This window comes from Staurois parvus, unplaced genomic scaffold (assembly GCF_062004578.1).
Source record: "Staurois parvus isolate SC_StPar_1 unplaced genomic scaffold, SC_StPar_1.0 ptg000303l, whole genome shotgun sequence".
Lineage (NCBI taxonomy): Eukaryota > Metazoa > Chordata > Amphibia > Anura > Ranidae > Staurois > Staurois parvus.
In genome coordinates this window covers 16826460-16851695 of record NW_028318099.1, presented here as the reverse complement: position 1 = coordinate 16851695, position 25236 = coordinate 16826460, and the positions used below count along the sequence as shown (strand labels likewise).

The 25236-nt window shown below is 41.2% G+C and overlaps 1 protein-coding gene across 2 annotated transcripts in view; it reads right to left on the bottom strand.

The window, feature by feature from the left end:
* Positions 1–655: 655 nt before the first annotated feature.
* Positions 656–25236, bottom strand: part of SUFU (SUFU negative regulator of hedgehog signaling) — a 76926-nt gene continuing 52345 nt past the window's right edge. For both annotated transcript variants that reach the window (XM_089683302.1, XM_089683303.1), the window contains exons 10-12: positions 20613–20751; positions 15578–15646; positions 656–7077 (exon numbers count right to left, since the gene is read on the bottom strand). In XM_089683302.1, the coding sequence (XP_089539428.1) occupies positions 6988–7077; positions 15578–15646; positions 20613–20751 (298 nt within the window). In that variant the 3' untranslated portion in view covers positions 656–6987. The remainder of the gene's footprint in view (positions 7078–15577; positions 15647–20612; positions 20752–25236) is intronic.

Below are 25236 nucleotides of genomic sequence, written 5' to 3'. Positions count from 1 at the left end.
CCATATGCAGATGCTGTCCAGAGCCTTTTTTCTTCATCAAAAATGCATGTGCAGTGTTTTCTATGTATTCAAATGGACCTAGTACACCAGTGCAGTCAGTTCCAGGTTTCGCGTGCAGGAAAAAATGGTAGAATGTGCTGCATTATTTCTGCACAGAACTGTACTGGAACACATCAAAACAGCAAAAAAAAGCACAAGGAGTGTTGTGTGCACTCCAGAATGCATCTGAAGGCATATAGCACTATGTAGCTCCTCCCACAGTGGAATGTTTCACAAGCCACTTTTGCTACAGTTGCAACACCCATCAGAAAGTAGTGCTCTCTCTGCTTCTGCTCTCACAAAATGTCTGAAATGGTTAATTATTCATTATTTTTCATTACATTCTGGGCATTTGGGAGGGTCTCCTGAGGTGATCTTTTAAAAAGGCTTCTAAACGCAAAATGCACATAAACGTGGTAGCTAAAACGCGGCTAAACTGACGTTTTTAACCTACGTTTTCAAGCAGTCAGTTTCCAGCGTTTAGAAAAGTTTTTCAAACACTCCGTGTACATGAGACCTTAAAAACTCCTGGCAGGGTAAGAAATAGCCAGGCACAGATCATCCAAACAAATCTCACTAGCAGTAATGAGAAGTAGAAAGCATTGCAGGCCGCAGCTCTTTTGTACAAATACATTTTAATGCATTTAGTTAAAGACAAGGAGAAGTTTAGTGGTTTGCAAATTACAAACAAGTAATTCACAAGCTCATCTACCTGCAATCTAAACCAGTGAGAATGTACAATACAAACTACAGTATACAAAAAATACAAAATAAAAATAAGCAAACCAAAAGTTATAAGTTACAAAATTAGATATGCTAAAAGATTCAGAGATCTTTATATTATGTCCATTTATTTTCTACTGTTGTATACAAAACGGAGTTTACTGAACACCATAAGTATGCATAGTCAGACTGTGTGCAGTTACATGATATTCCTTACAAAGTCTTTCAGCGTTATTCAACAAGGTGCTGCAAAGCAAGTTACTATGTGCAAAGTGTAGACCCCCTGCAGCCAATCAGATTTTCTGCAGTAAGAACAGTGAAAGGTTTTGATTGGTTGCTGTGGCTTACATAATGCTACACATCATGCTACCTCATTAACTTACATAGTTAAATTGGTATTAAACCCAAAGGCAAACATTACATTGCAGCTTCTTAGATGTGATGGCTGCATTAGCTTTCTTTTTGAGGCTTACTTTATTTTATATTCACCTAGTGATCCTGCTAGCAAGTCTGTTTTTCCAACAAAACAAGCTATCCTGCAGATATAGTAGTTAGAGGGTTGAAACAAACCATTAACACAAGGTGCTTACAAATGATCAGCTTTTATTCATGTAAAACATTTATCCCAAAAGGAGCACAGCTGTTGCTGTAACTACATAATAAAGAGTTTACTAGAGTATGGCTTCAATTTCTTTAGTGTATTTAAGTCTGCTAGTATGTCAAACACTCCCCTCTCCCCAAACTGACAATGCTGTTGTCCTTCATTCAGTGTAGGCACTTTAATACAGGAGGTGTGTTACTGGCCAGATTTCTAGGTGAAAACAGAGGGGAAAAAAAATAAAATGCATGAGGCTACCACATCTAGTGTCTGGTAAGCTGCAATTTATTACTTTTTATCCAAATGTTGCTAGAGGACTTTTGTGAAATTTCTGTCCCTACTGTTAAACCCATAGGAGCCCTGCAGTAACCCCCTCATAACAATTTATGCAAAGTAGACATTAATAACATTCACATTTGTATTTGAATGTGATCATTGGCATCTGGGCCACTAAGTAGATTGGGACAATGTAGAATTTTTCAACCAATAAATGAGCTGTGTCTGATGCACAGGAAACTTTTAGGGTAGCAACTGTCTACTTGGATGTCAAACAGCACTGTTGATGCAATGATCCCACCAGTCCTGTGTACAGTGCAAACATCACAACAACATTTTGAGTGAAGTAGTATTTACAAATTATTTATTCATAATCAATACATTACCCTTTATTGATCATCTGAATGACAGCTCAAAGCAAATGTAGAAAATGAGCAAAAAAGGCCACTACTCTTGAGATCTAAAAAAAGAAGTATGGACAAACTGTTTTTTGGCTTTGCCTTTCTTTTGGATCACAGGAGTGTATTTACTAACAGCTGACAGGGTAGAGCCTCAACACATTCAGGAGGGATCCTGACAATGTTGTCGGATCCACCTGGCTGCCTGATTGACCACTGTTTTCTCCTTTCAGCAAATGGCTAAGAACTGGAGCCAGCTGTGACTGACTTCTTCCCAACCTGTCACTCATGTGAGTGTTAGAGGAGCAGAATAGGGTGCAGTGACTGACATTCACTATTCTCTGCTGCAAGCAAACCAGAAGTCATGTGATCTGTCAGCTCTCAGTGTTAGAGCTGGTTTGGGACAGCTGCAGTGTCATGTGGATGCTGCAGTCTGGAGGTGAGTATGTATGTTTTTTTTTATATTAACCCCATAATTATCCTTAACGCTAGGTTCACACATATGCAGGTTGTTTTTGATGCATTTCTGCATTGCATTTTGCGTCCCTGACCCTTTCCAAAAACCGCACCAGGTGAAAAAGGCAGAGATGTGATCCTGTCCCATAGGAAATCATGTTAAATGGACTGTACTGTGTTTTCGCAAAACGCTGCAGAAAACACTTAGGTGTGAACCTACAGTTGATGTATTTCTGACCAATGATCTGTAGAGGGCAGCATACAGTCAAAACTCCATTCCTTTGTATTTCTTTTTGAATTGAAGTGAAACTCTAGCCAAAATGACGGTTTTAGGTAGAGAAGGCTTGGAACATCTCAGGTTTTTATCGGTCTGCGTTTTCACTGGGGAGGATTTCTATTTATTTTTTTTTACTACTAGTAATGGCAGCTATCAGCGACTTAAAGTGGGACTGCGGCGGGCATTCTGACACTGGGTGGGAACTAACTGCCACTGACATCCCCAGTGACACTAATACAGTGATCAGTGCTAATAAGCACTGACACTGTACTAAGGACACTGGGCAGGAAGGGGTTAACATCTGGGGTGATCAAAGGGTTAACTGCATTTAGGGCTAGATTCACAACTATGCAGGTTGTGTTTGAGCTGTTTCTGCATTGTGTTTTTGCACCTGTGTTTGACGCGTTTTTGCTTTTTTAAAATCTTTCTTGTTGCTAGGCACATTTAAACCACAAAACGCATAAAAAAATGCAGCAGAAACGCACTACATGCTTTTCTGTAGCGTTTCCATTGAAGTCTATAGAGACAAAAACGCAACTTTTTGTGTTAAAAAAAGTCCCTGACCCTTTCCAAAAAATGCACCTGGTGAAAACGCGCAGATGTGAATGTGTCCCATAGGAAATCATGTTAAAATGGACTGCACTGCATTTCTGCAAAACGCTGCAGAAAACACTTAGGTGTGAACCTAGGGTTACTGTGTGCTGTGATTTACTGGGAGACAGGCTGCTTTGTATGTCTGCACAAAACAGCATGTCCATGTTGACAGGAGAGAGACCTGTGTCGTTTACACACAGGTCTTTCCCCTGACGATTTCCAAGTGCCGGCCGGGAATCGCCGGCTGGTTCAGTGATTGACATCCCTATCTGCCAATAGCGGCGCAGGCAGGGCAGCATGCGTGCCCCCTACCCGGAAATGCAAATCACATATAATGTGTGATTTTGTGCAGCCCTGTAGCAGTACTTATACAATGGGGTGGAGGGAAAGTGGTCAAAGAGGAATTATATACTGCCATCAAAATAAAGGGAGACAGTATATTTATGATACAATAAAAGACAAGCGGTTAGGAAGAGCCTTGGATTTGAGAGCTTACAACCTAAAAAATATACCACCACTGAACACACAAATCCCTCATAACGAGCTACTACATAAAGGGGAGCTTAGCGCTTATTTCTGTCTTCAAGATACAGACTAGTGTGGGGCTATTCGAAGGCTCATACACAGCCATGAAGATCACTGTACCTCCGATTGCATTCTTATGCCCCCAACCCCCTCAATTCTACTGCATCCCATAGTGCCTTACAAACATAGCCATATAAGCTGTGGGAGGTAATCCATTACTATTTAACAGTTTGACATTCCACTGAACAATGTAGTGTTATATATAATAATACTACATTACTCTGTGCACAGTGGGCATTAGGAGGGTACCACCAAAAGCTGACCTAGGTTAATGTTTTATATGGACTATGTCTACCCATAACCCACACTAGGGCAGCTGTTTCATACCTCAAATATTTTTTTATTCTGGTGGCAAGCTAAATTTTTGTATTGAAACGTAGCCAACAAATATACACCACTATGGTTCGAGTGTTCCTAAAGTACTCCTAATGTGTAACCTTAGCCAGGTATTGTATTGTGGGGAGGGGCAAGAATTTCAATTTTTCTTTAATTTCTGTGTCCCCAGTGAGATTTCCCTTCACTTCCTTGTGGTGACCACACAATCACTGGATGGGAAGTGAAGAACTGCCCAGCAGGGACATACACCATAATATTAATTTCCAATTCCTTCTTCAACTATTGCTGTCTTTTTACACACTGAAGAATGTCTCGACTTCCTATCCCCGACAAGAAATAAGTAGAAACCTCCCTAACATGAGCACAAACTGCAAAATATGCCTGACAGGAGAGTTCTTACTCTAGTCTGAGCCCTGGTTACATGGATACGTGAGTATTCAAGTGCGCTTTCAGGAGAAGTTGCTGTGCAATTGTACAGCAATTCTACACAGATGTGATTTTTGTTCTGGTTAATTTTGTGACATTAGAAATTGGTGTATCTCGCACAGAAATCACATTGCATTTGAACACCTATCAAGTCTATGGGGCTCAAAAACGTACCGCATCCCACAACACGCAGGACCCTTTTGGAAATCACAGTGTTTGGAACACATAGGTGTAAACGACTTCAATAGAAAGAAATGTTATCTCCTTTGGCATGCGAATTTATACGTTCTGAAACACATCAAATTTGCATCAGTGTGAACCAGGGTTAAAAAAGGAAATATTCTGGCTTGGGTTCCAGTTTAACAGCCATCTTATTATGTATCCAAGTTTAATACCTCTAAAGCTGGCCATACTAGGATCAAAATTTGGCAAGTCCCTGCTGTACTGGCCAGACTTCGGTGTACGGGCAGGGAGGTTGTACAGAAGTCATTCTACCAATTGACTTCTGTACAGCCGCCCTGTGGGATTTTCCCTGCTCAATCAGCTCTGCAGGGTACCGCCTGCAACACTGCTCAGTGTATTCTGACATCGGTAAGTCTTGCTGCTTTCAAAATACAGTATCTTAGTAGGGAAGATTCCTCCATCCACATTGAGTGTGTGGATTGGAGAATAGAGTCTTTTTTTTTTTTTTAATCCAACCAACAGGTTGAGAGGAAAAAAAAAAAAAAAAACTATCTACGGGGTGCCTAAGGCTGCCCATGCACTATACACTTTGTCTGTATAATCTCTTTTAGATCTACCATCATTTATGAAGTACAAGGGCCTATCTGACTAGATACAAATTGATTTCTTAGGTTAGTCTTCTTATTACATATTTTTTTTGTAAATCTAAAATAGGTTTGTACAAACAGATTGTATAGAGTATGGCCAGCTTTAGGCATTTGCACACATTACAAAGTGTTTGTAGAAAGACCAGCACTTGCTTTACAAGAGTCTCCCTTCTGTTCATTTATAGTTATAAGCTGTAAGAACAAAGGAAATATCTGGTTGCAATAAGCAGGAAAAGCCCTTATACCCTAATTGTGGCAATCTAGTCCAGCTCTGGTTACAAGGAACATAATGATCTAGTATGTTTATTCAGAATTGAAGCCATCAGGCTCATCCATCAAGAAAGGGCAGTAACTGAGTAACTAGTCACTGATAGGTCTTCATTTTACCAAGATCCTAGTGGTTTGCTATAGCTTTCTGGTCTTTGCCCTAAACAAAGTAAAATAAGTCTAATGAGGGATTTCTGCATCCTTTGCAGCAATACACATATAGCAGCACTCTGGAACTTGACAGTATGAAATCAAAACAGACCCTATAGAATCTGAATATCTAACTGTAGGCACTAAAGGAAAATCTGAATGTGTGATTCAGACCTCAAGGTTTCCTGATGTGAGTCTATGAGTGAAAAATTAACAAGCAATTTCACCCAGCTACATAGACTTGCTCCATTAGGCACTGGAACTTAATGGTCTAAGAGGCAAATCGAACATTTCCATGGCTCAGCACTACACTGAGGTCCATCGTGGTCCCATTTGCAGAGAACGTATTCTGAGCTTTTATGAGGAAACCAGTCACGGATCACAGTCTGCAATATCCTGCATAATACTTTTATCTGATACTCTATTTATGAATCACAACTGAGAGACCAATTAAAAGTGTTGGGAAAGAAAAGCGATCTCTCCAAGTACTAGAGAAGATCTATGTATTAAATATATAATTAAATCACAATAAAAATCAGAATACTGATAAAGTCCCCCACACATCAGTTATTGTATATATTATCTGGATCACACAGAATCAATATTCAACTACTGAAAAGTAACACTGCGATTGTGGAAAGTCAGTCGATGGAACAATCCTGTAGCCAGCATTGTGACCACTTGCAGGTTCCAGTGTCATACGAGAATCAATGTACTCGGGAAATACAGCATTAGCTAAATACTAACTTGTTAAGTGGAGGCTACCGTCACAAGGGTGTCATTTATGAGCACAGAGAAAGCCATTAACTGACAGAATTGTGTACTGAAATAGAACAGGGTTCTATCAGTTCATCAAGTCACGTAGGTAAGGATATACAGTCCTGGTGCTGAAATATCACAAGTGTTGTGTTATCGGTCTCTTCTAGTGATGATTGTGCAGTAACTGCTTTCCTTTGGTTTACAGCCATAAACGGTGCTGAAAGCGGCAGAGTTCATCATCTTTCTGCTTCTTGGCTGGTCCTGCCCTTTTCCTCATTGTAGTGGGTTATCAAATACGGTATCCGGAAGAATGGAAATCTTTAGCTTCTTCTCTGGCCAGCTGTACTCCTTTGGCAATTTCATCTGGGAAGTGAGAACATTAAAGGCAGTAAGCTACCATTTTAAAAGGTGAGGGAAAAAAATAAATCATAAAGCTTATGAGGTTTAAGTGTTACTACAGAACTCGTGCCCTATTATCCATGGTCAAAGTGCAATGTGTACCTTTATCTCTCTGATATGGTGTGCAGTCAATACAGCAAAGACATTGTCCTTGACAGACAGTTTCACATAAACAACCAGGTTGTACAGGCATTTGGTTCCTAGGGAAATCTTCACTGCAGGGATGCCTGTCCCCTTCCTGTCTCTGAACTTCCCCACTGTATTGATTAAAGTTATAGGTTCACCTTCTAACACACACACACAAAAATAAAATGCACATTATCTGCAAGTAAAAAAAAAATGTACATTTACTATTTTTTTTGTTTTAGGAGCCTGGAAATCATTGCACCCGTGATCAGCAGATTGCTGGTACCATACAGGACCCCTGCAGACTGTCAATGTAATCTGTCTGCTCTTACGATTAGGCAATATTATACCGACAGGAAGAACCAATTATCTGCCACAGCATTCAACAGAGCTGTGGTAGTTCCTTGAGAACATCAAGCCGACAGCCGCAAAGGAGGATGAAACTTGTAGTTTCCCATTCACAGCACTCTGTGAATAAATGATTGAGCCCCGCTTGGCCGCACTTCTTTTTTACAACTTTGAAAGCTAATGGGTGATGGGGACTGGGGTTGGATGAAGATCCTCAACTAGCTGTCACAACAGGAAATCAGGGGGTGTGGGAGCCAGTCCAACAGTAATATGCTACACCCTGAATATAGGTGTAAAATGCAACATGTTACAAAAGGTGAACTTATCCTTTAACAGGTTTAGGTTTTATGCAGAACAGCTGTACAGATGGTCTGTCAGGGATATGTTCCTTCTTTCTCCATGGAGAAAAATGCTTTCATTGGTTACAAGGCTTGTAACATAATCTATGAATGGGGGGGGGGTTCTGATCAGTCACAGGACTGTTTCCCTTGTTCACAAATCATTTTACAAGAAGTGTAATCTATAAAACCTTTTCTTAGTGGAGGAGGAGGAAGAATGAGGGGACCTATCCCTGTTGGACCTTCTGCACTGTTGTTTTGCCTAAAGACCTGGAGCTGTCAACTATTGAAGCGTCCAAAGTACAGAGACAAGGGGACAGGCATCCCTGAAATGAAGATTTCTCCAGGATCCAGCTGCCAGCACATGTGTAGGGCATACTTCATTACAGGTAAGTGATGTGACTAAAGCTGTAAGGATTGTTTTTCTAATTCTTTATTGTGGCAAATCTTGTCATAAACACAGGAATTTTTTTAAAACTAAACCTCAGCTTTAAAAACACAATTTATTGAGGGACACAAATCCAGATGCACTTTGGTTATACTTGTACCTACAGGAGGAATGCACACTGGCACACATGAAACAATTAAGCCAGCCCACGTACAGCTCATAGTGTAGTAGGATTAAAATCCACTGTTTATTTAATAAAAAGTCTAGAAGATAAAAACAGCATATGATAGTAAAACAAATATGGCAGATCACTGACTTCCAGTTTCTGCCCATGCACATGACAACACGTCCCCCACATATTTTGTCATGTGACTTCTTCCAAGAGGATTTTGAAACACTAGTTTTTAATCCTACTAACACTATAAATGGTGTTGTCCCCTACTATTCTCTTGAATAATCTGAGGGACACTGGGAACGTTTGGTGTGAGTTTGCAGCACAAGAAGTGAGCAAGTGTGTCCCTGTGTACTGAGCCTGTTTGGACCCTAGGAGAACTGTGGGTCGCAGATTCTGCCGAGAATCCATCTGCATAGGGTACCAGCACAATGGTGAATGTGGAATAGATTTGCACAGGCATATGTAGCACTATTTTGGAAGCAGTGTTTATAAATACTGTAAGCATAATTTTTTGTTTTACACAGGTTAATATGATATGCTACCCTATGCAGGTTGTAGTATTTTTGTTTTTTGCTGCAGATGCTTAGAATACCATAACAAAAAAGTGTAATATCTGGGGATTTTCGGCAAGGAGGGAGACATCTGAAGACAAGATAGATATCTGCATCGAGCCTGATTTGACCCATTGATACATAAAGGTCAAAATATGTGGTGAGGGTTTATTCACACTGGGGGCACAGAAACAAAGGGAAGATATACGATTTGAAGGAGGAGTCACATGTTGTGGGGACTATAATGTGTTTTGATTTTTTTACATTACACAGAATGTAAGACTAGTTGATTATATTGGGGACAGTGGTTATAGTAAATTTTAGCTTTAGGAAGAGCGTGCCGTATTCTGATTCATTCTCTTATATTGGGACAAATCTGCTCTGCACTTCCTAAAAATCAGTATTTTTTTTCTCAATATTTAAGGTCAGATTTTTTTTCTACCATCACCCAACCAGCTTCTGAACCTCTTCCCAATCCTTAGTAAGAGCAGCCACCATGGTAACATCTGCAAATTTAAGATTAGTATTCGTAGAGTGAATTGCAGTATAATCATAGGTGTACAAAGCATAGAACAGAGGACTCCACAATCAACCCTGTGATGAACCAGCACTTAGCATAAGAGTATAGAAAGAACGAGGGCCCACTTTAACAGTATATGGTTGGTTCGCATTAACTGAAGTGAGTGCATTCAGCCAATAACATTTAAACTCCGTTTTTGGAACCGAGCTGATGCTGGGGGTTTTACAAAGCCCATTAAGTTGGTCAGCACAAGTTTTATCTACTGTCCAGAAACTCCAGGACCAGTAGCCTTCTTTGGATGCACTGCATGTCTTACCTCACGTTATTTGAAATCAATGCTGGGGGTTTCAACAATCCTATCATTAGACCTTCTACATTGGGGCCAAAGTGCACTCTAGCTTCTCATGACATTACTGACTATGATGTCCAACACAGGGTAAAAAAGAGGCAACAACATTTGATGGCCAATCAAGGCAGATGCTCTACAGATAGGTCATCAGCATCTTGATAGCAAAACCACAGTGCCCTGCACATATGATTGGACATTACACCCATGCGGAATATAAGTTTTCATGCATGTAACAAGCCATCTAACTGTAGCATAAGAGGTAATTAACCTATTTTGTCATGATCTGACAGAATAAGATAACTGCCGACACAGGACAGAGGGCAGAACCAACCTGTTCAAACTGGGATTTGAGGAAGGATTCTAATTGCCTGGCAGTAGACTCTTTTAAAGGTGAGCATGTGCCTTCCACCTGACTAATGGCGTTCCTGTTAAAGTGGTACGCAGGTTGACTCACAGTGGAAACAATCCAATGTTTACTAAACATTTCCAGCACACTCATGTGGGGCCCATGATCCCTCAGGGTGCTTCAAGTCAGCACAGGGGAATGCTTCATATAGCAAAAGAAAGTCTTTGCAACTGGAGAAGCTCTAAAAGACACAATACAGGGGACAGCAGACTGATCCTCCAAATGCAGGTTAGTGAACACTGCACCAATAAGGTCCAAGACAACCTCCTGTTAATTCTGAGGTCAGGACCCAAGACTGCAATGCCTCAAAGAGGGTCTCTTTAGAAATAGACTGTTGGAACTCAGAATCGGATATTGTCGCAAGAACCAGTGGTCCAGTCTGATCTTAGGCCTCTGGAATGTCAGAGAGACTACACAGCGAGTGTGTTGAGAGCCTTTACATGAGTGAGCACATTTAGTTAAATAAATCCTTAGTGGATGCAGAGGTCCCTGGAGACAAGAGCAGGGGACTCGGTTTAACCCAACATGATTCAGGAAGACTCCAGTGAAAAAGACCTTGTAACACTAGGGCACCAGGTTCAAAATTACAGGAGCCAGTTCCCTCTGAGGAAGTATGGGCTGGGGTCAATCATAGCAATGGGACTGTTTTGCCTCTCTGTGCAGAGCTGCTGAGGCTGAGCAACAGTAATGCAATTAGGCCCAAAGTTCAGGGCAAGGTTTCAGGTACTAACAAAACCCAAGGCAGCTGGGACTGATGAGGGTCAGGCTGCTGCAGGTGACCGGGTTCACTGTAGGAGGGTCTGTGCAAACAGAATCTGCAGCGGGATTGTGCTTCCCCTAAGCTGAATGATGGGAGAAATAGTGAGAGCATATCACTCCAACCAGTGGATGAGGTCAGTGCTCAGCCCCTCAGTGTTAACCTTTACCATGATGAAACCTGTGGTAGCAGGAGATATGAAAGGATGCCCAATAGTGCAGCTAGAGGCAAGTTCACAGTACTGTACCCAGTCCGGTCTAAATCTCTAACTGAAACTGACAAGGTCCCAATTGGGGCTGTGCCACAGCTCTGTACTTGGAAAGGACTCTGCAGCCAACTTACCCAGTACACTCAGGTCTGGAAAGCACCACAATGCAGAACCCAGTGCCTGAATATCACATTCCAGGCTAAGCCTGCGCATCCAGTCCAGCAGTCTGGGCACAGCCTCCAAAGCCTAGCTGAGAAAACGCTCATCCAGATAGTTGCTATGTAGAGACCAGCTCAAGCATCAGTGTGGTTAGGAATCTTGATTGAAGACAATGAAAGAGGAAACCATGAATACAAAAATGAAGGAAAAAGGCTAACACAAAAACTGCCTAGACTTTTCTCAGCAGTGCTGGAGAAAAGACCTCCACCCTCACAAAATACTGGCAAAAAAAAAAAAAAAATTGGGTAGAGGAGAGGTTATACTATAAACTGTCTATATGTGTAGCCTCCACGCTAAATGAGTGTCCAAAAATAAAATGGTTCAAAAATGCAAAAAAATTATAAATCTGTGCACCACCTTATTTAAATGATGTACATAAAGTGTTAGATGACAAATAAACTACAATTAAAATACAAACAACAGCTGCCACCTTATATAAAAATCAAATTAATACTCTCATGTGAAATGTGTCCTTCACAGTAGCGCTGTAAATAAAAAAACAAATATGCACAAAAACATAAATCATTAAACAATTAGTGTTTCTTAATCAAATATGTCCATTATATCAATTGAATGCAGAATTAAGTGATCCATAAACTTGCCGCATTACATCAATATATCAAATACACTGCTCAAAAAAATTAAAGGAACACTTTTTAATCAGAGGAGTATAGCATCAAGTCAATTAAACTCCTGAGATATTGATCTGGTCCAGATAAGTAGCAGAGGGGGTTGTTAATTTCATTAACAGCAAAGCAGCTGAAACTGATTAACAGGTGCACTAGATGGGCAACAATGAGACAACCCCCAAAACAGGAATGATTTTACAGGTGGAGGCCACTGACATTTTTTTCCCTACTCTCCTTTTCTGACTGTTTTTCACTAGTTTTGCATTTGGCTAGGGTCAGTGTCACTACTGGTAGCATGAGGCGATACCTGGACCCTACAGAGGTTGCACAGGCAGTCCAACTCCTCTAGGATGGCACATCAATACGTGCCATTGCCAGAAGGTTTGCGGTGTCTCCCAGCACAGTCTCAACAGCATGGAGGAGATAGGCAGTTACTCTAGGAGAGCTTGACAGGGCCATAGAAGGTTCGTAACTCATCAGCAGGACCAGTATGTGCTCCTTTGTGCAAGGAGGAACAGGATGAGCACTGTCAGAGCCCTACAAAATGACCTCCAGCAGGACACTAGTGTGAATGTCTCTGACCAAACAGAAACAGACTTCATGAGGGTGGCCTGACGTCCTCTAGTGGGCCCTGTGCTCACTGCTCAGCACCATAGTGCTCGACTGGCATTTGCCATTGAACACCAGAATTGGGAGGTCCACCACTGGCACCTTGTGCTTTTCACAGATGAGAGCAGGTGCTCCCTGAGCACATGTGACAGACATGAAAGGGTCTGGGGAAGCCGTGGAAAACGTTACGCTGCCTGTAACATTGTTCAGCATTACCATTTTGGTTGTGGGTCAGTAATGGTCTGGGAAGGCATATCCATGGAGGGGCACACAGACCTCTGCAGGCTAGACAATGGCACCCTGACTGCCATTAGGTATCGGGATGAAATCCTTGGACCCATTGTCAGACCCTATGCTGGTGCAGTGGGTCCTGGGTTCCTCCTGGTGTACAAGGCCCAGGCCTATATGGTGAGAGTATGCAGGCAGTTCCTGTAGGATGAGGGAACTGATACCATTGTACAGCCCCCACACTTGCCTGATCTAAATCCAATAGAACACCTCTGGGATATCATGTTTCGGTCCATCTGACGCTACCAGGTTGCAACTGTCTAGGATCTTGGTGATGCTCTGGTCCAGATCTGGGAGGAAATACCCCAGGACACCACTTGTCATCTCATTAGGAGCATGTGCCGATGTTGTCAGGCATGCATACAAGCACGTGGGAGCCATACAAACTACTGAGTAACAGTTTGAGTTGCTGTAATGAAATTTCAGCAAAACGGACTAGCCTGCTGCATCATTTTTTCACTTTGATTTTCGGGGTGTCTTTGAATTCAGTCCTCTGTAGGTTGATAATTTTAATTTCCATCAAACAATGGGGCATCCTTTTGTTCTTAACTCATTGCCCAGTCCATAACATAGATATCCAGCATGATACTTTTTCCCCATTGAGATCTGATGTGTTTTCAAAGTGTTCCTTTAATTTTTTTTGAGCAGTGTATAAATATCAATATATCAAAAGTAACACAATAGTGTGGTCCGAATAGGCCAGGGGTGGTGAGCGTTATTACTAGATGACCATACCTGACGCTATTCCATAGATGTATATGAGGAGTGATTTTATTTATGCACTTTATGAGTGGCTTTTTAATTCTTAATAAAGTTTTGCATGTTGGTTTATTGCTAACTGTACCATTGGAGATTATTTATTTTTTCTCTTTCCATGGCTCTATGATGGTTTTATACTTCAGAGATCTTACGTGGAGTTTCATAAGCGATCATGCCAACCATGAGAGTGGGAGGCATGTATGTCTGATGAGTGAATTCCTAAAAGGGAGTTATTTCTCATGAGGACATGGTGGTGTTTTTTGGGATATAAAGCAGCAATTTTATGGCGACAATTGAAGCACTTAATTCTGCTCTCAATTGATATCATGTACTTATTTGATTAAGAATCTCAAATTGTTTAATGATTCATGTTTTTGTGAATATTTGTTTGTTTTTTTATTTACAGCGTTACTGTGAAGGACACATTTCACACGAGAGTATACTATAAACTGGCTTACAATATTTCTGTTTGCTAGTGTCCAATCTTCCTGTAGGTGGCAGTACAACCTGACTATAGGAATTCCTTTGTTCCTCAATGGCCGAGAAAGAAAATTAATTTAATTCAAACACAGTGCCCATTATTCTTGTCACATCCCGTGGTCAGCAAAATGTATATGAAAATTTATACCTCAGACACTGACAATCAAGAGTCCTTCCTAAACATTCTCCCTTTTACAGTATTGGAGAACAAAACCAAATATGTGATTGGCTGCTTTGGGGAAGCACAGACAGAAATCTGTTCCTTCAGACACCTTCATAACATGAATGCAAGAGTTTCAGCACCTATGCTCATAATCAATTATCTCCATGCCAACGCTTTTGTGTGTAACAGGAATCATTTGGCACCCCTTGGGACATTTCAGCACAGCAGTTAAGGGTAAGTGGAAAGGAAAGTGGGGGTTAGAAAGTGGGAACATGTAAACTGATAGCACAGGAAACAAACAGGACAGATAATTGAGATAAAACTGACAGTGTTGCATTTATCACACTAGCATATTAATGTAGTGTTTTATTAATGAAAACAATGTATATGGGGGAGGTTACACACTGGATCAGCATGCATGTCACGCAATTATTTTACAGTGTTATTCATTCTCTAGTTCCTAAAGCACTGTGCAGTTCGCCTTTAGGGTCAAAAAGCTCTGTTATAGGTTTGTAAAGAAATTTGCAATGAATGGATTCACATATTTGGAACACTTAATTTACTTTCACAGGGTGCTCATCTTCAATTGGCAACATGCATTTAACAGGTGCAGTGCAATTTCTGACCGCTAGAGGGAAGCACAGCAATTGTAAGTACATTTGTTCCCTCTCAGTGCATTATGAATCTATTCTGCATTGTCTTTGAAATCCCCACCATCCTCAGGACACATAAATCTGAGTGTTCTCAGATGGGAGTGGATGCCGTTGACACTCTAGTAAGACTCCTTAGAGCGTTCTGTAATTCAATTCATCACAGATCAGCAATGTTATTAATACCCTTAGCAGTAACATCATTTTTCTAAGTTATAATTTCTTTAATAGAGCAAATGAGGCTCTATTACATACCAGGCATCAAACCTTCCAGTGATATTACTACTTTGTTATGTATTCAGCTTGCAGGCTTTCGAGTCTTTAACATGGGTTAATAAATGAATAATTATGAATGCGTGACCCTGTTACTGAACAGGAGAAATGGCACACTCCAGCAAGTTCCCATGTTTGAAGAAAAGGCCTCCGGCTGCAGTGACTGCAGAAAGGCTGGCGGTTTAAAGAAGCCTTTCCTCCCCCTCACTTATACAAATGAGAGCTTACTTCCTCTGGAGAGCTTAAATCTTCTAAGTCTTCCAGCATCCTTTCCACCAGCTCCTCTGTCAACAAAATCTGAAGAGATAAAACAGTTTCAGCCTTTTATTCTCAGGTTTCTATATAATTGGCAACTATTTGATCTAACTTTCAGCAGCAAGGGAGGACGTAAACCTATCTGTGCAAAACTCGAAGATCGCCATAGTTTTTCTAGACTGTACCACTTGTAATTGAAAATTGTTCTTTGGATACATCACTGAGGATTCTTAGTGTTCCAACCAACGTGAAAGACCATACTGTAGCCTTCAGTAACCAGGAACGTAGAAAAAAAATCAAGTCTTGCTTCTTCTAAATTTGCCTAAAAATGCTGCAGGGTCTCATTTTACAACTCACAGCTATGATTAAAGTATACAGTCATGGCCGAAATTGTTGGCACCCTTGATATTTCTCCAGGAAATCATGTATTTCTCACGAAACGTATTGCATTAACACATGTTTTGCTATACACATGTTTATTCCCTTTGTGTGTATTGGGACAAAACAAAAAAAGGGAGGAAAGAAAGCAAATTCGACATAAGGTCACACAAACCTCCAAAAATGGGCTGGACAAAAGTATTGGCACCCTTTCACAACTGCGGATAAATAAGAATGTTACAAGCATGTGATGCTCCTGTAAACTCACCTGGGGCAAGTAACAGGTGTGGGCAATATAGAAATCACACCTGAAAGCAGATAAAAAGGAGAGACGTTCACTTAACCTTTGCATTGTGTGTCTGTCTGTGCCACACTAAGCATGGACAACAGAAAGAGGAGACGAGAACTGTCTGAGGACCTGAGAACCAAAATTGTGGCAAAATATCAACAATCTCAAGGTTACAAGTCCATCTCCAGAGAACTAGATTTGCCTTTGTCCACAGTGCGCAACATTATCAAGAAGTTTGCAACCCATGGCACTGTAGCTAATCTCCCTGGTCGTGGACGGATGAGGAAAATTGATGAAAGATTGCAACGCAGAATAGTCCGGATGGTGGATAAGCAGCCCCAAACATGTTCCAAAGACATTCAAGCTGTCCTGCAGGCTCAGGGAGCATCAGTGTCAGCGCGAACTATCCGTCGACATTTAAATGAAATGAAACGCTATGGCAGGAGACCCAGGAGGACCCCACTGCTGACACAGAGACATAAAAAAGCAAGACTACAGTTTGCCAAAATGTACTTGAGTAAGCCAAAAGCCTTCTGGGAAAACGTCTTGTGGACAGATGAGACCAAGATAGAGCTTTTCGGTAAAGCACATCATTCTACTGTTTACCGAAAACGGAATGAGGCCTACAAAGAACAAAACACAGTACCTACGGTAAAATATGGTGGAGGTTCAATGATGTTTTGGGGTTGTTTTGCTGCCTCTGGCACTGGGTGCCTTGACTGTGTGCAAGGCATCATGAAATCTGAGGATTACCAAAGGATTTTGGGTCGCACTGTAGGGCCCAGTGTCAGAAAGCTGGGTTTGCGTCCAAGATCCTGGGTCTTCCAGCAGGACAATGACCCCAAACATACGTCAAAAAGCACTCAGAAATGGATGGCAAAGAAGCGCTGGAGAGTTCTGAAGTGGCCAGCAATGAGCCCAGATCTAAATCCCATTGAACACCTGTGGAGAGATCTTAAAATTGCTGTTGGGAAAAGGTGTCCTTCCAATAAGAGAGACCTGGAGCTGTTTGCAAAGGAAGAGTGGTCCAAAATTCCGGGTGAGAGGTGTCAGAAGCTTATTGATGGTTATAGGAAGCGACTGATTTCAGTTATGTTTTCCAAAGGGTGTGCAACCAAATATTAAGTTAAGGGTGCCAATACTTTTGTCCAGCCCATTTTTGGGGTTTTGTGTGACATTATGTCATATTTGCTTTTCTGCCTCTGTTTTATATTTGTTCCAATACATACAAAGGGAATAAACATGTGTATAGCAAAACATGTGTTAATGCAATACCTTTTTTGTGTGAAATACTTGATTTTCAGGAAAAATATCAAGGGTGCCAACAATTTCGGCCATGACTGTATGTGACTCGTTATCTTGTAAAACGACCCATTCAATTTAAAATAGAAATGAAAGCAAAACATTTTTGTGTGTGTGTGTATATATATATATATATATATATATATATATATACACACACATACATATATATACATACATACATACACACACATATACATACACACATATACATGCATCCATCTATCACACACACTATATGAAAAGAGATAGATCATCTATTGTCTATCACAGGGGAGGTCGCGTGCTGTGCTGGATATGGAGGAGCACGTGACCTGCTCCCTTGTGATAATGCTTGGGTCTAGTAGCCAGTTGATAGGCTAGAGTATGGTCAAATGACCAGGGGAGTGATATCACCGACATTGACATCACTGATTTCACAGGCAGCTGCTGAACAGGAAGAACTGTGAGGGAGTAAAGGGAAGGAGAGTCTAAGAAGAGCCATTTCAGAGATGCTCTTTAACTTTGCCCAGCTTTGGGAAGATGGCAGTATCTCTTTAAAATAGACATGTTAACTGTGCAATACAACATATTAAATTCAAAACCAAACACGTTTTATATTGCAGCTTACAGATAATTAGATGTGATGGCTGCCTTAGTTTTTTTTAGGCCTTATTCTCTTTGTTTTCACTCAGTATTAGTGTGCCCCCACTGTGGATGAAGTCACAAGGGGGCCCCTTTGCACAGCAGCATTGTGAGGGCCATGTTAGATGTACTAGCAGATTCAGATACAATAACAAAATGAAACCAAACTCCAGCTCACATTTTATAAACCGTTACAGCAACACTTTTTCCTTTTAGGATAAAGGTTTCACATAATTAAAAGCTGATCAATGTAAGCAACCCCGTCGGTGGTAAATAATTTGTCTCATCCCTGCCACTGCTACATTTGAAAGAGAACTTTTTCTGTTGAAAAAAAAACAGACTTGCTGGCCAAATCTTCAGGTGAAAATAAAAAGGAAAGAAAAGTATAAAAAAAACGTAACGAATACAGCCAGCACATCTAAGAATTGGCAAGCTGCAATATAATAAATGTTTGCTTTTGGGATTAAAGTATCTGCAGGAACAGCGCTCATCTTTTTCAGAACAACACTCCAGCCATATAAATGTATGCATGTCACCTGCATGTAACATACCTTAAAGTGGTTGTATAGCTTGCTACAGCTAAAATAACTTTTAGGCAAAATGAAGCTTATATTTGATAGTGTGCTCAGTTTTTTTTTCATTTTCTTCAGCTTCTAAACTGCAGATCACGTGATCGATGTTGCTTCCACGGCAATGCACAGACCTGCTGGTGAGTGTGTGTGTATTGCTGGCTTATATACGTCATTATAGTTAATGACACTGCCACCAAGCTTCTGTGTTTCCATGGAAATGGAACGCAGTCAGTCCCGGCGGCATAATGTCACTTCCCCCTGAAGGGGGATGCGCTGTCAATCAAGGAAGGATGGGGGCGAGGGTATGTACTGACTACTGAAGATATAGCACGCCTGTATCTTCAGTGGGATGGCAGCAGCTCGTAAACTGACCACGCCAGCATGTAGCAGCTGCCATGCTAGCAGGGTCAGTTTGCTTGTAGGAGGAGCAGAGTGGGCAGGATCAACCAGGTAAATTAGTACATCGGCTGGCAGAAATATATCACTGATATAATAGATGACATTTAACTAACTTAAAGAGCCAGTGCTTTTTTTTTTTTCACAACCACTTTAATCTGCAGCTGGCTTTTGCTGTATTTGTTGTTCATCCTAGTAAAAAGAGCAAAATGAGCACAACATTTCCAGCAGCAAGGCATTTCCTGTTATGGAATCCAGTCATCCTAGAAGGCAACCTATGCTTGAATGACCCAATACTTCATTGACCCTAGAAGTTCTGTGCAGGCAGTGTGACATAGTCACTGCCTAAACTAGGTGGTGCCTGTCAGAGCAATACGCAGGTTTTTTTCTGCCTGCCCTCACCTGCTACACTAAACAGCAGCCAACTTGCTCTACTCTGTGCCATAGCCATGTGCACACAGATGAAAGTGAAGCCTTCATGCACTCTGACCCAATGCTTTGTATACAGATAACTGATCAGTGTACTGGGCAGAGCAGGCGAACCCTCCACTGTCAGAAGAGGTACAGGTAGAGGCTTCATTTCTCTTAACATCTAGTGAAACAATGGCTTACAAGGTGATTAATAGGATTCTAAGACACTGTTAGAATCATTAGACTGTTGAAACTGCTGCTACTAAAACTTTTTGCACACATCTATGAGCAGTTTAGCAGAGGCAGAGTGAGAAAAGCCTCTGCACACTGCTGACAGAAAAGGATTCACCTTCTCTACCTGACTACACTGGTTGGATGACAGATATGTGCAGTGTTACACAGTGAGCACATCACACCTCACCAGTTAAGAAGCAGCAATGCTGGTAAGTCTATACTACATTAGTGATGGTGGTGAGTTCTCCCCACCCCTGTCACTGCCACAGCACAGCCAGCTACACTGCCTACAACCAGTCCTCTGCATGGACGGAGAAGGAAAATTTAATTTTACAGTACATGCCTACAAGATACATGTAGAGAGCACTGCAAACACCTTACCAAATTAGTACTAAGAAGAGGAATTTTAAGGACTATTTGATGACATCAGAGATTTCTCCCCGAAGTTCAGCATTAGGATTGTGTAGTTTCTTCTATACATCTCCCTTTATTAAGTTGCCATGAGCAACTCATTACATGACACAGAACGTGATTAAATCTACTTTGGGATCCTTCTAGCTCTTTCAGCATGCTTTATGCCTACCCAGCTGGAAATGAGGTTAAAAACAAACTGAACTTACAGTCACAGCTCGACATGGAAGAAAGTGTCGGCTACTAATTCTCAATAAAAGAGAGTGCTATAGTAATAAATACAGTAGTACAATAAAATGAATTATCTGAATTTTGTAATATGATTAGATGATTGTAGGTATACTTTAACGTGAGAATTTAATCTATAAGGTTAGTAAGGGTGTTTGCTTACTTGCAGCCAAGGCCCGTGTGCTGCATATGGATGCTCTTCTGTAGCAAATGCTCCTTCGACCCCCGTAGAGACAAAAGTGATGGCCGTGTCCCCTGTAATACTTTTATAAGTAAAGTGTCGTCCGTGTAATAATCTACCCCTGGATGAAAACAGAAAAAGAAATCTAAGTAATATTTTCAAAAAATGCAAAAAAAAAAAAAAACACAAAAGCACACACACAACTAGACAAGAAAGAATTTTTGATGCAGGCTGAATATTCTTAGACCCTGGATTATAGGTTGCTACCTTCAGGTTAGAGAACATTAGTAAACAAACAGCATAATGAAGGCCAAGGAACTCACACTCAGGTCAGGGATAAATATGTGGAGAAGTTTAAAGCAGGGTTAGGTTATAAAAAAAAAAAATTCCAAGCTTAGAACATCTCACGGAGCACTGTTCAATCCATCATCCGAAAATGGAAACAGTATGGCACAACTGCAAACCTACCAAGACATGGCTGTCCACCTAACTTGACAGGCCGGGCAAGAAGAGCATTAATCAGAGAAGCAGCCAAGAGGCCCATGGTAACTCTGAAGGAGCTGCAGAGATCCACAGCTCAGGTGGGAGAATCTGTCCACAGGACAACTATTAGTTGTGCACTCCACAAATCTGGCCTTTATGGAAGAGTGGCAAGAAGTCATTGTTGAAAGAAAGCCATAAGTCATCCTGTTTGCAGTTTGTGAGAAGCCATGTAGGGGACATAGCAAATGTGGAAGACCAAAATTAAAGTTTTGCTTTTTGGCAAAAAAGTTCATGTGTGGCAGAAAACTAACACTGCACATCACTCTGAACACACCATCATGTTGTGGGGATGCTTTTCTTCAGCAGGGACAGGGAAGCTAGTCCGAGTTGATGGGAAGATGGATCGAGCCAAAAACAGGGAAATCTTAGAAGAAAGCCTGCTAGTCTGCAAAAGACATGAAATTGGGGCAGAGGTTCACCTTCCAGCAGGACAACAACCCTAAACATACAGCCAGAGCTACAATGGAATGGTTTAGATCAAAGCATATTCATGTGTTAGAATGACCCAGTCAAAGCCCAGACCTAAATCCAATTGAGAATCTGTAGCAGGACTTGAAAATTGCTGTTCACAGATGTTCTCCATCCAATCTGACAGAACTTGAGCTATTCTGCAAAGAAGAAAGGGCACAAATTTCCATTCTCTAGATGTGCAAAGCTGGTAGAGTCATACCCAAAAAGACTTGCAGCCGTAATTGCAGGGAAAGGTGGTTCTATAAAGTATTGACTCAAGAGGGGCTGAATACAAATACACGCCACACTTTTCAGATATTTATTTGTAAAAAATGATGAGAACCATTTATCATTCTCTGCCCACTTCACAATTATGTGCCACTTTGTGTTGGTAAAGCACATAAAATCTCAATAAAATACAGCACCTTGAAAAAATATTCATACCCCTTGAAATTTTCCACATTTTGTCATGTTACAACCAAAATCATAAAATGTTTACACCCCTGTCCTTCAACAGCATTGCCATTAAAGCCACTGATTGAGAAGCAGGATGGAATGGGAAGCCTTGGGAAAGCAGGTGTGGCGAAGTCAGGGGTCATCACCTAAGAGTTTCAGTATGCTTGCATACAAGATTCTTCTGGGTCAGTTTGGTGCAATACGAATATGACTTCTTCCTCTCCTCTATCTTGCAGAGCAGTCGAGGAACATTCCACACTGGAGAGAAGTTTATTATTAACCGGAACGGAGCCCATGGGGCCAGAGCTAGAAGATCCTTCATCTTGGCCATGAACAATAACTTCTTGTTGAACCTGGAGGCAAGGATGTTCACATCTGGGGTCCCCCATTTCTGACATAGTGGATTAAAGGTGTTAGGACCATTCTCGTTGATCCAGACAATGACAAGGAAATCTGTCTTCCAATTATCCACTCCCAGGATGCGAACAGCAGAGATTGCTGGGCAGTGCTTTTTTATCCTAGAGATGAACAGACTTACTTCATTCAAGGCTGGCTGACTCCTGGTTCGCCTTGGTGCATGATATAGTATGGATGCAAAGAAAAAGCCAAATAGTTTACAAATTGGAACGGTTTGTCTCCTACTACTGAGTGTAGAAAGCACCAAAGAGCTGGGTAAATGGTAATGTGGAGGTAGGCATTTTGAATGTCTACTGATGCCAAAAGGCAAGAAATGACCTTGCGGATTCCATGTGAAACTTGTGAATGTAAAATACTGGTTTAGGGATTTTAAGTTCAAGATAGGACAGAAACTCTTGTTGAATTTTGTTACCGTGAACCGGTTTGAATAGAATCCCTTAACCTCCCTGGCGGTATTCCCGAGTGTAGCTCGGGGTAAAGTTTCAGTACCAAAAGCGGTAACCCCGAGCTACACTCGGGCTTACCATGCGGCGTTGCACAGGGATTCCCTACAGCGCTTACCTTGTACTTCGCTCCCACGATGCATCCCCTGCAGCGTCCCCGGCCATCTCCTCCGGCCAATGCCGGCATCCGGCTTCCGTGTTCCGGTCCCTGTGATGTCGGGACGTACGGGCGCCGGAACCGGCGGCAAATTTTAAAAAAAGTCATTTTTTTAAATTTTCAAACGATTATTTCATAGCAAAACATTCCTGTATCAAAGCATTTCACATACATTTTGTCCCTACTGCTTTGTCCTGTGCCCTGTCTGCATTTTGACTGTTCTTTCTGCCTGGAAACCTGGAACCACGGCGTCCAAAAAGCGTCCCTTTAGGTCAAAATCGGCTTTAGACCGGCTAGAGAACAGCGATAGTAAATCAGAACTACTTGCAGAATTGAGTGATAATGATTCATGGGGGAAATTCGTCATCAGACACTGAAAACGATTTTGCGACTTTGCTCAGTGATGTGCGAACTTGGCGCTATATTTCAAATTTCAGTGTTTTTGGTTTGATTATATTATTGAATTAAATTTATTATTATATTATTTTTTATGAGTATTTATTAAATTATAATTTATGATTTCGTGTTTCAAGTTTTATAATATCCGGAATGTTTACTAGACTCTTGTTCGGACAGATTTCATGGAGTTATTCCTAAATTACAGGCCTACAATAAAAAAAATACATATTTCCATGCAAAAAAATGGTACCGCTTTGGTACAAAAAGTCCTGACAATCATACCGCCAGGGAGGTTAAACCTGTCCTCAAGATGGACTGGAGCAACCACTCCCTGATTTGTAAATCTGTATGTCCTGACTGGCAGATTCTGGTTTGTTTGAGAGAAGAAACCAAAGTAGGAGTCAAATTTTAAACTCTATTTTGTACCCTATTGAAACCACCGATTGTACACTTTATCGGACATCATAAGGATGCAAACTGACAGACATCATCTCACTCTTAGGAGTGAGGGCACCACTTCGTTGTGAAGACTTGGTGGGCATTGTGTGCCAAGTCTCACACTGAAAAAAAGCTGAATTTAGACTTTAAAAATGAAGCCTCGAGAAGAGTAATGTGGCATTCCGAGGAGGTAAAAGTCCCTGAAGAGGGGGGATATGGAGGTTACGACAGGTGGTAAAGCAGAAAGCAGTGTTTGCGAGTGTTTCGCCAGAGTTAATTCCTGAAAGTCAGGATTGTGTTGAGTTTTCTTTGCTCTAGTTCAATCAGCTGTGATTTGACAAACAGAAATTGCAGCATTTTCGGGATAAACCCAATTGTCATAAATTGCCCATTCTATTGTACATGAATAGGATATGTCCTTTTAGACCTGCAGGTGTCTTGGTAAACACTGGGGCTTGGCGAGAATGGGGAGAATCAAATGTGACTATTTAAAGGCTTTTGTGCACAGCAGAAATAAACATTTATACTGGCACGATACTGCATGAAGCCATAGCATCAGATGTATGAGAGGCTGAGGGTAAGAAATCGTCCGCTGCGATTGCCTTGCGCCTGGTTTTTACCATTGTGATCATCTTTTTCACTGAGGTTGCACCGATCCAGATGCTACTGTTGGAGTAGAATACATTGAAGAGGTTGATTGAAGAGTTAACTGAAGAATTTGGAGTAAATAAGAACTAATTAAGCATAGAAACTCTCCAATCCCCAAATTGCTTTCCAGTATCCAATCACCTGAAGGTAGCAACCCCTAACCCATAGACTGAGTATCCAGCATTTGTCATGTACAGTTAAGTATATTGACAATAACTTTACATATGATACAGTAAAAATTGTGAAGTTGACAATTTCAAAAAAGGTTCTGGCCGAAAAAGAGAGTGTTAAGTCTGTCTGCAAGCTTGTTCCAGGTCAGTGATTCACTAGGTAGTGGATCAGGATCACAGCTTTGCAGTTTGCCTCTCGGAAACAACAAACCGCAAAGGGAGCTTCCATTCTTCTATCTTTTCAAGTTCTCTTTAACCACTTGCCCTCCTGAGGATTTACCCCCCTTCCTGACCAGGCTATTTTTTGCATTACGGCGCTGCGTTACTTTAACTGACAATTGCGCAGTCATGTAATGCTGCACCCAAGTTAAATTTACGTCCTTTTTTTCCCATGAATTGGGCTTTCTTTCGGTGGTATTTGATCAAAAATGTATTCTGCTACATGTCTTTGCTAAAAAAAAAATCCCAATACGTGTTAATTAATT